Source organism: Peromyscus maniculatus, chromosome 2 (assembly GCF_049852395.1).
Source record: "Peromyscus maniculatus bairdii isolate BWxNUB_F1_BW_parent chromosome 2, HU_Pman_BW_mat_3.1, whole genome shotgun sequence".
Taxonomy (NCBI): Eukaryota; Metazoa; Chordata; class Mammalia; order Rodentia; family Cricetidae; genus Peromyscus; species Peromyscus maniculatus.
In genome coordinates, this window is record NC_134853.1 from 129,334,644 (window position 1) to 129,348,158 (window position 13,515).

General features: G+C 38.1%; 1 protein-coding gene across 11 annotated transcripts in view; it reads left to right on the top strand.

The window, feature by feature from the left end:
* Tut4 (terminal uridylyl transferase 4) overlaps window positions 1-8,468 on the top strand; it is a 116,484-nt gene extending 108,016 nt beyond the window's left edge. For 6 of the 11 annotated variants that reach the window (XM_076564701.1, XM_076564702.1, XM_076564697.1 and 3 more), the window contains 2 exons: window positions 7,045-7,200; window positions 7,763-8,468. In XM_076564701.1, the coding sequence (XP_076420816.1) occupies window positions 7,045-7,200; window positions 7,763-7,833 (227 nt within the window). In that variant the 3' untranslated portion in view covers window positions 7,834-8,468. The remainder of the gene's footprint in view (window positions 1-7,044; window positions 7,201-7,762) is intronic. The other 5 variants (XM_076564703.1, XM_006977731.4, XM_006977733.4 and 2 more) reach the window with 1 other exon arrangement.
* The last annotated feature ends 5,047 nt before the right edge of the window (window positions 8,469-13,515 follow it).

The following is a 13,515-nucleotide window of genomic DNA, read 5'->3' on the forward strand; positions in this document are numbered from 1 at the left end:
TGTCTTTTTACAGCTTATATATCCCAACAAAGCTCTTACAGGCAATGCAGGAGTCATAAAAAAGTTGCATTCCTAGATAAAGACATGACTAAAAACAGACATCCTGACAACTCTCATGCAGTATATCATGAGCAAACAAGGAACATATTTTCTCAGCCTACTCTTTTTAATTGACAGGCAGGCTGTAAATTGTAGTTATAAAGAATCAATTACTTTATTATCTATCTTGAGAGGTAATCTTACTAGGAATTTTAAAAAACTCATAAACCTAAACTATTGAACAGCCCAGAAAACAAGAAAATTGTGTCTTTATACCCTATACTTTTGAGTGTAATAGCTGCTTTTGACCTGATACCCTAAATATTCCCAGGCAGTGAAAAAGCAATTCAACTAACTCATGACTATGTAAACATTTGTAACTAACACTCTATAATCAGGAATCATAAATTCTGAATTCTCTTTAGGTCTCTAAGATGCCTGGTGAGTGCTGGGTTTTTGGACAAAGAGAGCTAAGCCAGAGAGCTAAGGGTGCTGCAGATTCAGGCTAGGCTACTGTATATATTCTAATATCAGTTCAGCTGGCACTTTCCATGATACTGTTACCAAAATGCCCAAAATTTAAAGTATATTTTCCGTCCAGTGTGTAACCTCTGATTATCCAAGAACATCTGCAGCCCTCATTTGGGGCTACAGAGTCAAATTATTTTCTGTAGCCTTGAATAGTCAGAATTTATTTTCATAAATTGAGGTCAGATATGGGTGCAAGGAATTAATCATTTGCCAGCTAGCAATAATTGTGCTGTTTTTGTATTTGCAACTTAGCTAGACAGTACAGTTGTGTGTCCTTGTGAACTAAAGATTGGGAATGTTTATCTTAAAAACCATTAGTAGGCATCTGGTCTAATCTGAAGTTATTTTGAAGCTTTGTATCAGCTAGTGTACTCAGCAATAAAATTAAAGGAATTTGAGCCATTTTGGCTCCTGGACTCAAATGTTTTCCTAAATCAAAATTCTGAGCTGTGATCTAAAGCAGATCAGAAGTGACTCACAGGCCTTGTGGAACAATAGGCCTTAGCTATGAAACATATCCCAGTATTTATTTTTATTCATCTAAACTCTGTCAGTTAGACAATGTAGCTTTAGGAGGAAATCATCTTACTGGCAATCCACAGGTACAAATGCCCAGTAGAGCAGGATGTTTATGGGATAAACACATTACAATACAGGAAATAGGTATTCCCCCACACCCAATTCAACTAGTGTCAGATACCAGAGAAAGATAGCAGTAGCGAGTGTGCAAAGGCACACACAGCAGAAGCAAAAGACATTGTGGGGTCTGTATTCTCGCAAGCCTTGCTTAAACTAGATATACCCGTCAGAGTTGTTCTTCTGGTGGGCTGACACCTGGACTTCAATTACCACCTGCTGTTCCTCTGACAAGGCCACAGGCAGTGTGGGCTTCTCAAAGCAAAGCTGTAGAAAGGGAGACATACCCAAGTGTGGGCATGGGCTCCTCTAGGGAATGTCACCCCCTTCCCCCGTCTTTTTGTTCATCCTCTTTCCTTTCTTTCCCTTTCTACTCCCTTCCCCCCTTCTACCTCTTCCTTCTGTGTTACCAGGTGGCCTTGAACTCATGGCAGTCCTCTTAGCTCGGCCTCATTTCTGCTGCCCCATTGCTTGGATTACAAAAATGTGCCACCATGGCTAAGGGGCAATACATTCAAAAAGCAAAAGATAACTGCATTTAGTAGAATTAATAAACAGTAGTTGTTTCTGATATCTGAATAAATACACAGATTTGAGACATACAATAATAAACAATTTTAAAGGTTACCTACTATATTACTAAAATGTTATAATAATTCTTGCCTATTTAAAGTATTTATTTAAAGTAGTGTATTTGCTGTATCTGCTAATTTTTTTTTTAAAGTATTTATTTATTTATTATGTAGAGTGTTCTGTCTGCATGAATGTCTACAGGCCAGAAGAGGGCGCCAGATCTCACTACAGATGGTTGTGAGCCACCATGTGGGTGCTGGGAATTGAACTCAGGACCTCTGGAAGAGCAGCTGGTGCCCTTAACCGCTGAGCCATCTCTCCAGCCCCATGCTAATTTTATATCCAGCTTTGTAGTGATAACTATCTTCACCTTAAATACTAAGTGGGAAATTTCAAACGTACAAAATAAGAGAGTGAAATACCACCAGTGAACTTAACAGTTACCAGTAATTTGCTCCTTTTTTTTTTCCTTTTTCTTTTTAATCTGACCCCTTAACCACAATTTTAAAATAAAATCTCAGTGGATTAAAATTGCTTTTAAACTTCAATTTGGGGAGGTGTGGTGACTAAGGCAGTAAACATTCTGCCACCTAAGCCAGATAGACCTGAGTTTGGTTTCCAAGATCCACATGGTAGAAATGGGAACCAGGGCAAGCTGTCTTTATCACCTCCTCCACACGTATACTGCGCTGTGGGTACTGATGCACACAGTTAATACAGCCTGAGCTACAGTGAGGCTCTGTCTCAAGACACACACACACACACACACACACACACACACACACACACACACACACACATTTTCCTCTTGTTCCCTCACCCCCCCCCCACTCACAGATACTCTTACCCAACACCTACATATATACAAAGTTAGATGGGACCAACTTGTTTCCTCATTGATTTTTTTTTTAATTTAATGGTGTTTGTTATTATTTGTAATTATTGTTTTCTTTTTCTTCTTTTTTCAAGATTTATTTATTAGGTATACAGAAGAGGGTGCCAGATCTCATTACAGATGGTTGTGAGCCATCATGTGGTTGCTGGGAATTGAACTCAGGACCTCTGGAAGAGCAGTCAGTGCTCTTAACCTCTAAGCCATCTCTCCAGCCCTATTTGTAATTATTGTTAAGGCCCACAATTTCACTACTAGTTATAGAGTCTTTGTGATTTTTCTACTAGGAACTTTTTCCTATTAGCTGCTTAATTATTCTTTTTTTTTTTTTTTAAAGATTTATTTGTTTATTATGTTTACAGCATGTATGTCAGCAGGCCAGAATAACGCACCAGATCTCATTACAGATGGTTGTGAACCACCATGTGGTTGCTGGGAATTGAACTCAGGACCTCTGGAAGAGCAGTCACTGCTCTTATCCTCTGAGCCATCTCTCCAGCCCTCTGCTTAATTATTCTAAAGTATAGTTTGCATAGACAAGAACTTTTAGATGAGGTCAGTCGTTTTTGTTTGAGTTTTATTTGATTGTTTTTGAGACAGGGTGTTACTGTATAACATTGGCTGGCCTAGAATTTATTGTGTAGATGAGGATGGCTTCTAATTTGAAGTGATCCTCTTGCTTCTTTTGGGATTAAATAGGTGTACCACCACATGTGGCTCAGTTCTTTCCATTTATTAATTTTTTTTTTCAAGACAGGGTTTTTCTGGGTAACACTGTCTGTCCTGGAACTCACTTTATAGACTAGGCTGGCCTTCAGCTAAGAGATTGACCTGCCTCTGCTCCTTGAGTTCTAGGATTAAAGGCATGCACCACCACATCTGGCTCCTTTTATTAATTTTCAAAGGAACATTAGAGATATTTCCAGTGAAAAGTTTTGTTTGGATTTTCCTTCTGGTGGTTTTAAGAATTGAACCTACATGGCTTGGGCATGGTGGCACACACCTTTAATCCCAGTATTCAGGAGGCAGAGGCAGACGGATCTCTGTGAGTTTAAGGACAAGCCTCTACAAAGGGAGTCCTAGGACAGGACAGGCAGGGTGGTTATACAGACAAACCCTGTATTTGGGGGTGGGGGGCGGGGATCGAACGTAGAGTGCATGCATGCTAGGCAATTACTGTACTATAGTTCTATCTCCAACCCAAAAGTATGTTATCCAACCCAAAAGTATGATACAATGTAGCTGGAAGTTTTCCTGTGTCCTGCAGCTGCTTGGTTCCAAATAAACATACATGGCTCAGGCTTATTGCTAATAAGCTCTTTTATCTTAAATTAACCCATTTCTATTAATCTGTGTATTGCCATGTGTCTCGTGGCTTTACCTATGTTCCATTACATCTTGCTCTCCCAGCAGCCCCCAGCATCTGCCCTGCCTCCACCTTTCTTCTTCCTGTATCTTTGTTTGGATTTCCTGCCTGGCTCTAACCTGTCTTGCTATATGCCAAAGCAACTTCTTTATTAACCAATGGCAGCAACACATATTGACAGCATACAGAAAGACCATCCCACAACAGTAACTCTAACCTGTTTGGAATAAAGTAAATGGAACTCTGGTTTCTAAGACCAAAGACATTTATTACATGTATGCTATGACTGTCAATGAGTTATAAAGACAAAACCTGTATTTTGTCCTTTGGTAGATTAGTTCACTTTTTTTACAAGTACTTTTTCCAGAGGCTGGAGAGATGGCTCAAAGGTTAAGAGCACCGACTGCTCTTCCAGAGGTCCTGAGTTCAATTCCCAGCAACCACATGATGGCTCACAGCCATCTGTAATGAGATCTGGCACTCCTCTTCTGTATACTAAATAAATAAATAAATAAATCTTTAAAAAAAAAAAAAAACAAGTACTTTCTCCAACCTGCCATTGGTGTATCTTTGTTTCAATAATAATGAACTAATTTACAAAACATCTTGGAAATCTACCGTATTGTCTCTTACCCAGGTTATAAAAGTGGTTGCTTCTACCTGGGATGTCTTCCATAACTTCTAATATCCATTTTCATACCTCTTGCCTTGCCCTAAAGGTTTCTTAATTTATATCACTGTCTTCAAGAAGACTTTGAATCTTGCCGATCTTGTCCTCCAGTTGAATTTCATCTTTTGTCTGCTTGTTTTCTTGTTTATATCACAGCACTTTTCTAATTGTGTTAAAAATCATACTTGTGTGCTTAACCCATTAGACTGAACTTGCTAGTGCTGTGACCGTTTAACACAGTCCTCCTGTTGTGGTGATCCCCAACCATAAAATTGTTTCATTGCTACTTCATAACTGTAATTTTGCTACTGTTATGAATCATAAATGTCTGATATGCAGGATATCTGATATGCAACCCCTTTGAAAGGGTCATTCAGCTCCCAAAGATGTTGTGACCCACAGGTCGAGAACCACTATCTAAGCCTTGTTATTCGACTAAGCCTCTGCAGTATCTAGATTAGTGCCTGAAAATATTAGATGCACTATTTATGTTCTATATGAATACTACATGAAAACTCAAGTGTTTGGTTTATAGGAATACAACTCTATATTAAAGGTAAAAATATTACTGTGTTAAAGTAGAAGGACTGAGTGGGACTATATTAAATTGAAAGTTAGGAGATCACAAATGCAATTGCCCACCAATACAATTATGTAGTCAAGCTTCGAAAATTTAGGGAAATTGCAGAGGTCAGTGTATCCCAAGTGCAGTGGATGAGCCTGAAAATTAGGATTTTATTAGAGTGGAAGATTATGTAATATTTTTGTTGTTGTTGTTGTCTGAAATGAGGTCTATGTGTAGTCCTGTTTCTTCTGGAACTCACAGAGATCCACCTGCCTCTGCCTCTAGACGCCTGGGATTAAAGGCTTGCTCTTCATTTTTAAAAATATCTTTGGTGAGATATTAATGTTACATATTTGGCTCTGAAAACTGAGCAAGGGAAATTGAAGTATGTCCTTAAAAATATCTTATTTTGCTAAAATACCATTTCTCAGTTGGCCATGATGATATTTAATTCTCATTTATTTTGCAAATTCTGCTCCCTTAACTTTAGCTCTGTTAATTGTAATGTGACTTTTTAAACTTGTAAACCAGCCTTTTCTGATTGCTTCCCAAAAAGACTTGATTGTGACAATATAGCAAATACAGGCTTTTCCATTCTCTGTGTCCTAACAGGAGTCTAAGGTTAGAAATGTCTTTCAGTTACTTTCTGACATATTGTTACCTGAGGGAGAAAAACAATTAGAAACACCCAGTTTTGGTGGGTACTGTACTTTGAAAAAAAAAAAAAAATGTACCTTTAACACACAAACCAGACTTGGTTGAGACTGGCCACATACCTGTGCAAGTTTACACACATTATACCTCATGTCTGGGGTTCAGAGGACAACTTTCCGTTTTCTCTTTCACCGAGAATTTCTGGACTCAAGTTCAGGCTGTTGGGGAAAGTACTTTTATCCACTTTGCTTGGATCCAGAGAAAGAGAGAGTATGTGTGTGTGTCTTCTTGTTTATTTTCCAGAGCTTGTGTTAACTTAAGTTTTCTTTTCGATCATCTTTTACAACCTGAAGTTCAAAAAGGAGCCATCGTAATTTCCAGAACTGTGATTTGAACCTATATATGTTTGGTTCCAAAACCCAAGTTTTCAACCACAGTACCTTAACGTTTTTGTACAAGCTTCTTCCAGTCCTGAGATTCTGGCCTAATTGATATTATCATAATGGTAAAAACATAAATTTTGTAGCATGATGTATTAAGATTCTTTCAGATGTGTATCCCAATCTACCTGACCCATTTCTTCATCTTCCTGTTTGTTGGGGTTGTTGTGTGTGTGTTGTTTTTGCTTTTTGAGACAGGGTCTCTCTGTGTAGCTCTGGCTGTCCTGGACTCACAGTGATCTACCTGCCTCTGCCTCAAGTGTTGGGAGTAAAGGTGTGTGCCACCATGCTCAGCTTGACCTTTTCTCCTTTGACCTCTTGTTCCTGAATGTTTCTAGTCCCAAACTTTCTTGCCTTTTATACATTCTTCTCTCTAAAATGCCCATTCTGCCACTTTTGTCTCTTTGTTAAAATTCTGGTTAGTCTTTGTAAGAAAACCTCTCCCCTTCAAATTCTGCATTAGCCCTATTTGGTATAACTGACGTATTATTGTATACATCATGTACAAAAGTAACTTGAACAAATAATAATGCTTGCTTCTTTAAAAGAACTTTGATATCTGAATTTAGCATAATACACAGTTGATGGTAGTTATTCAGTATGTCTCTGGAATGAAGGAATATTTGGATTAGTTAACTAGTATTTTAAATGTGGTTTTCTTTTTTTGTTGGAATGCAGAACCACGCTTTCGAGGACTGACTCCTCCAATTCCATGGGAACATGCACCACGTCCCCATTTCCCCCTTGTCCCAGCTTCGTGGCCTTATGGTTTGCATCAAAACTTCATGCATCAGGGAAATCCAAGATTTCAGCCCAAGCCCTTCTACGCTCAAGGTACCAGTGCTTACAAATCAGTTATCAAGCCGGGTGGCTATTATTCTAAGCTGGGAATCTCAGTGGAGACCAGAATCTAGGAGTAACATTCATGCATTCAGTAAATATTTAACACAGATATTACATTATGATTCATAATAGTAGCAAAAGTACAGTCGTGAAGTAACAATGAAAATAATTTTACAGTTGGGGGTCACCACAACACAAGGACTGTATTAAAGGATTGCAGTATTAGGAAGGTTGAGAACCACTGTTAAAGAGTGAATGGCAGTACCTTGACTATGGTTGGGTCTCTTGAGTAGAGATCTAGAGTTGAGGAAGCTCTGTCCATTATAGAAGAATTTGCAGGTTTTCTGTGTGGGGTTTCTTTCCCTGGTTTCTTGTGTGTTTTTGTTTCCTCTCTTCATACACTTAGATTTGCCTCCTCCCTCCAAATGTTTTGTCATGCTGCTTTTATTACATGGATGTTTTAAGTGCTGTATGACTAGTTACAAATTTACTTTAAGGGGTTGTTAGGTAAGTAGGCACAAGTCTTTGAGTCTACTGTCTATGTTATTTCCAGCAGACAGATGTGCTGCCCGTCGATGTAGAGAGCGTTGTCCCCACCCACCAAGAGGAAACGTGTCGGAGTAATGCCAGCCCACAGCAACCAACCAATCCTGCTGTCTCAAGGGTATCCGTACCTCAGTGTCAGTTACACTCAGCAGAAAAAGTGACATTTAAGGAAAGCAAAACAAATCAGGTCCTGATTTAAAATTTTAACACACGTTTAGATAGCTTATTTAAATTCTAAGACTGTTTTTAAACACTGTATTATTTGTATATAAATATGAACTATAGTTTTTACTGGTATCACTAAAATGAGTGATACAAATTTCATCTATTTTATTACCCTATTTTTAAGGGAATTTTATGTTTTGTTTAATCTTGATGAATTGTATAAAGAGAGAATTTAAAAAATTACATTCTTTATTTTCTATTAGCTGTATTCATACTTTGGTTGCTTCAGACTTTATATATATTGTTCTTAAGGATTAGGAAAGGATTTCATGTGTTTTAAATTTGTCACTTCTATTCTTTACAGAACCTTGTAGTGCCAAAAACTTTTTAAAAGGTAAAAAAAATAAATAAATAAAATTACAACATAAAGATTCAAAAAAAATTTTCTTTTACATACTTGTATGTTGAATATATTCAAACTTGAATGGAAAGTTGCTTTTGTCTGTATTTGAAGTTCTATTTTAAGTTAATAAATCTTTTTGACAAGAGTCAAATTTGGTTAATTCATCTGGTTTAGATGATAGGAATACACTGTAATAATGGAAGTATTTTACTCCCAGTGACTATTCCAAATCAGACTTAGTTGTAGAGATTGAAAGGTCTTTTCCTTCATTTTATTGGATTTTTACAACTACCATACGGAGGTGATAGGAGCAGATACTATGTCCATTTTATCACTGAAAATGAAAACTGGAAAACAGAACAGTGATGTGAAATACAAAGGTACAATGACATGCTACAGTTTGACTTAAAGTACATCTTTTGAGGGCTGGCTGTAGTTGAGTTGCAGAGAGCTTTCCTATCTTGTACAAGACACTGAGTTCAGTCCCTAGCAATACCTTCCCTCCAGCCCATTCCTGCCTCCTGCCCCTCCTCCAAAATCTTTTAAAAGGAAAGTAGAGGAAAAACAATTTCTTAGTGAAGAACTAGTATGTGCCAGACTGTCCATTCAGAGCCCTGTGCTGCTACCTGGGAAGACATTTGCCAGGATGGTGCCTGTTTATCAATACTTGTGATCAGTCATGAGCCCTGTAGCTGCTGAGATGTATTCTGAAAAATACATCATGGGGTGATGTCATTATTGATCAAACATCGCCATTTGCTTAAACTTAGATACTGTCAATCAGTTTATTTGGCTTCTTGTTGCAATTAGCAGACACAGTAAACATGAGATGTGTGAGGCTGGCTGCTGGCAGAATATATTATACCCTTATAATAGTAGAAATGCTCTAACTATATAAAACATACTATTATGAACTATACAGAATTGTGGGTGCTGTACCTTTTTACAACTGGCAGTACAATAGGTTTGATACACCAGCTTTACCCTAAACCTGTCCTGTACAGGTAGTTCTGAGATCGCAACACCCGTTGTAGGAATTTTCAGCCATGAAGTTAGTCATTAAGCAAGATGTTACCATAAAGTGTATGGTATATTGAAATTCAGACTTGAGAGAGTAGTGGCATATTTTGTTAGCTATTCCTTTTACAGTGAGCTATTTTTTTCTATTATTTCCTTCAATTAGATTTGCCAACTGAAACTACAGATGTTTGCAAAAACTAATAGTAGATTGAAGTTTATTTTTAAGGATAGGGTATTATTTTTGTTCTGCTTCCTCACGTGTATATTACTTAAATAAGAGACTGTTTGGGCTCTTGCCATATTTTCTACTTGACATTTGTAATATCCCTGAAATGCAGGTGGTTGAGGTATCCCTGCCATATTTACAGGCCCAAGTTAAGAACAGGTATATTTACTATTGCTTTTCTTTCTTTCTTTCTTTTCTTTTCTTTTTTTTTTCTTTTTTTTTTTTTTTTGGTTTTCTGAGACAGGGTTTCTCGGTAGCTTTGGAGTCTGTCCTGGACTAGCTCTGTAGACCAGGCTGGCCTCGAACTCACAGAGATCCACCTGCCTCTGCCTCCCGAGTGCTGGGATTATAGGCGTGCGCTACCACTGCCCAGCTACTGTTGCTTTTCTACATTACAGAATCAGTATCATTCAGAACCTTAAAATGGAGTCAGTTCTTTTGTTAGTAATATACCTGATCCCCTGTACTTTTGTGTTAAAAAACAACTTGGAGCATCCTGCAATCCCAGCATTCTGGAGATGGAGGCAGGAGGATCAAGAAAATTAAGGTCTGTCAGGCATGATGGCATACAACTTTAATCCTAGTGCATGGGAGGCAGAGACAGGCAGATTTTGAGTTTGAAGTCAGCCTGATCTACATAGCAAGTTTCAGGCTAGTTGGGGTTACATAGTGAGAGCTTGTCTCACACAGTCAGCAAGAAATTAAAAGTCATCCTCAATTACAGAGATTTCCGTGCCAGCCTGAGCTACAAAAGCCTGTCTAAAAAAATAATTAATCAATTAAATAGTAAATGAATAGAAGTTAAGTCATCCTCAATTACAGAGATTCTATGCCAGCCTGAGCTACAAAAGCCTGCCTAAAAAATAATTAATTAAATAGTAAATAAATAGAAATTAAGTCATCCTCAATTACACAGATTTCCATGCCAGCCTGAGCTACAAAAGCTTGCCTAAAAAATAATTAATTAAATAATAAATAAATAGATGTTTTGTGAGCATTCAAGTATTCAACCTGGAGATGAAGAGGATGATACTCTTTTCACTGTTCTTTCTGCTTTTGTGTATAATTGAAGTTTTTATTGGAAAAAAACATTTAAAAACTCCAACAAGGCAGTGTGCTGGGAGCGCAGACCCCCCTTTCCTGAAGGCAACACACTTTTAACCCACATTTCACTGCTTTGACAGTGTTCCATTCACTAATTCTGAACATATCTGCCCTTCCTTCAGAGTTTGCAAAACTGTGTTCTAAGCTGAGGAATAGAATATAATTTGCACAACAGCTCAGTTTTGCTTGAAAAAGCAGTTAATAGTACAAAAAATGATCAGTCATAGAGAACACATACACACTCTTAAAATCATAATTATTTTTAGATACCATTTGCGTGCCATTTGATGTGGAGGCAATTTTACCAATACCCATGAAGATTATTGAAAATCAGCCAGAAGGTGGTGGTACACACCTTTGGTCCCAGCACTTAGGAGGCAGAGGCAGGGGGTGTTAGTGAATTTGAGGTCAGCCTGGTCTACAAAGTGAGTTCCAGGACAGTCAGGACTACACAGATAAACTCTGTCTTGAAAAACTAAAACAAAACAATTAAAAATCACACTAATAGCTGCATGTGGTGGCACATACCTTTAAACCCAGTACTTGGGAGGCATAGGCAAGTAGATCTCTTTCACAGCTAGCCTGGTCTATACATCCAGTTCCAACCTAGCCAAGGCTATATATGAGGCCGTCTCAAAACACTTAAAAAAAAAAAGGTAAAGTGTGTAATTTGTTCAGTCCTCTTCATGCACACAATTTTGCTATCTGTAAGTTTTCTCCTGTAGATAAAATACATGCTCTTTATGCTCTGTTTGTAGATTACTCTGCTAGGGATTGAGTAAAAGGATGAAAAGTTCTTAAAATTTTTAATGATGCCTCTATGTTGGGAGCACAGATGCCCTGAGTCTAAGAGGGTGTTCAATCCCCTGAAGCTGGAGTTCCAGATGATTGTGAGCCCCTTGAAGGGCTAGGAACTAAACTGAGAGCCTCTGCAAGAGCAGTATTCACTCTTGACTGAGCCATCTCTCCAGGCCAAAAGGATAAAAGTTCAGTTTCTACCTGATTGCCTTCCATAAAAAATGGTTCCCAGATAAAATTTTATAAACTTCCAACTTACTTTTCCTTGTAAATGATAATGTGGATGTGTTTACTGAGAGAAAGGGTGTTAAAGGTTAGGGCTTGCATGATGGCTAAGCAGCCAAAGTGCTTGCCTTTCCTGATGAAGAAGATAGGAGGCCACTGTTTATTTCATGTATTACTTGTGTGTGCACACAAGACGAATAAAATATAAAACAGTAAAATCCACCAATTAAGAATTCTATTATTATCTGGTGAACTTCAATCATCCTAGCAAATTATCATACATGTATATGTACAAGACTTTATAAAAGTGTGCTTATGTGCTATTTTAACAACTACAGCAAGTTGGGGAACCGATGCCTATCTCCTGGGCTAGTGAGGAGGCACTTAATTATATATAGGAAATTGATTTCACTAGACTTAGAAGACGACTAGGAAATTGAAACAGCAACTGTTTTCTATACAAGAAAGCCTAATTTCAAGATTACTCACAAAGCTAAGAAGAGTTATGTAAAGCACCGAAGAGGCAACTTTCATTATCCTAGCTTCATGGTTCTCTTCGAAGTCAGTATGCTTAATATAAAAAGAAATGAACAAAACCTTTTCTTTTCATTTGTATTATTGTATATGTGGATGCATGATGCATGTGATAAAGATCCAAGGAGTGGCATGACTTCTCTTTCCTTCATATAGTACCCAGGAATCAAATTCAGGTCATTAGGCTTGGTGCCATTTTCTGATCTTTGTTTAAAACTCATATTACACTACTGAAGAGTAACAGAAAGAGGTTAATGAGGTTACATTGGGTTGCTCTATTACAAGCCACTAACCAAGTCTGCCACTTATTTCTCTCTGAAAACATATCTTCCTTAATTTCTTTAAAAAAAATTATTTATTTATTATGTATACAGCATGTATGACTGCAGGCAAGAAGAGGGCACCAGATCTCATTACAGATGGTTGTGAGCCACCATGTGGTTGCTGGGAATTAAACTCAGGAACTCTGGAAGAGCAGTCAGTAATCTTAACATCTGAGCCATCTTTTTAGCCCCAACATCTTCCTTAATTTCTTAATGTTAAGATCATTGTGTTCTTTGTAAGCTTTTAAGGAACTGGATTTCAATTTGTGGAAAGTGAAATCCATTTAGTGGTTTAAAAATGTTAATTACAGGAACCCGAACAGCATGAGTTTGGACCCCAGCACTCATGTCAGGTTACTCACAAATGTCTGTAACTGCCAGGTTTAAGAACCCAACACCTTTTTCTGGCCCCTGTCGGCACCTGCACATACACTTGCAACTACACTAAGAGACATGCACATACACACAAATCTTTCCTTCTTTTTTTTTTTTTTTTGGTTTTTCGAGACAGGGTTTTTCTGTGTAGCTTTGTGCCTTTCCTGGAACTCACTTGGTAGCCCAGGCTGGCCTCAAACTCACATAGATCCACCTGGTTCTGCCTCCTGAGTGTTGGGCGCCACCACCACCCGGCCACAAATCTTTCTTTTTTTTTTTTTTTTAGGTTTTTCGAGACAGGGTTTCTCTGTGTAGCTTTGCACCTTTCCTGGAACTCACTTGGTAGCCCAGGCTGGCCTCGAACTCACAGAGATCCGCCTGGCTCTGCCTCCCAAGTGCTGGGATTAAAGGCGTGCGCCACCACCGCCCGGCCCACAAATCTTTCTTAAAAAAATCTTAATAATAAAACTAATATGAATGCATTTTTCACAATTTGTTTTGTTTGGTTTTCCAAGACAGGATTTTTCTGTGTAGCTCTGGCTGTCTCGGAACTGATTCTGTAGACCAGGCTGATCTAGAACTTAGAG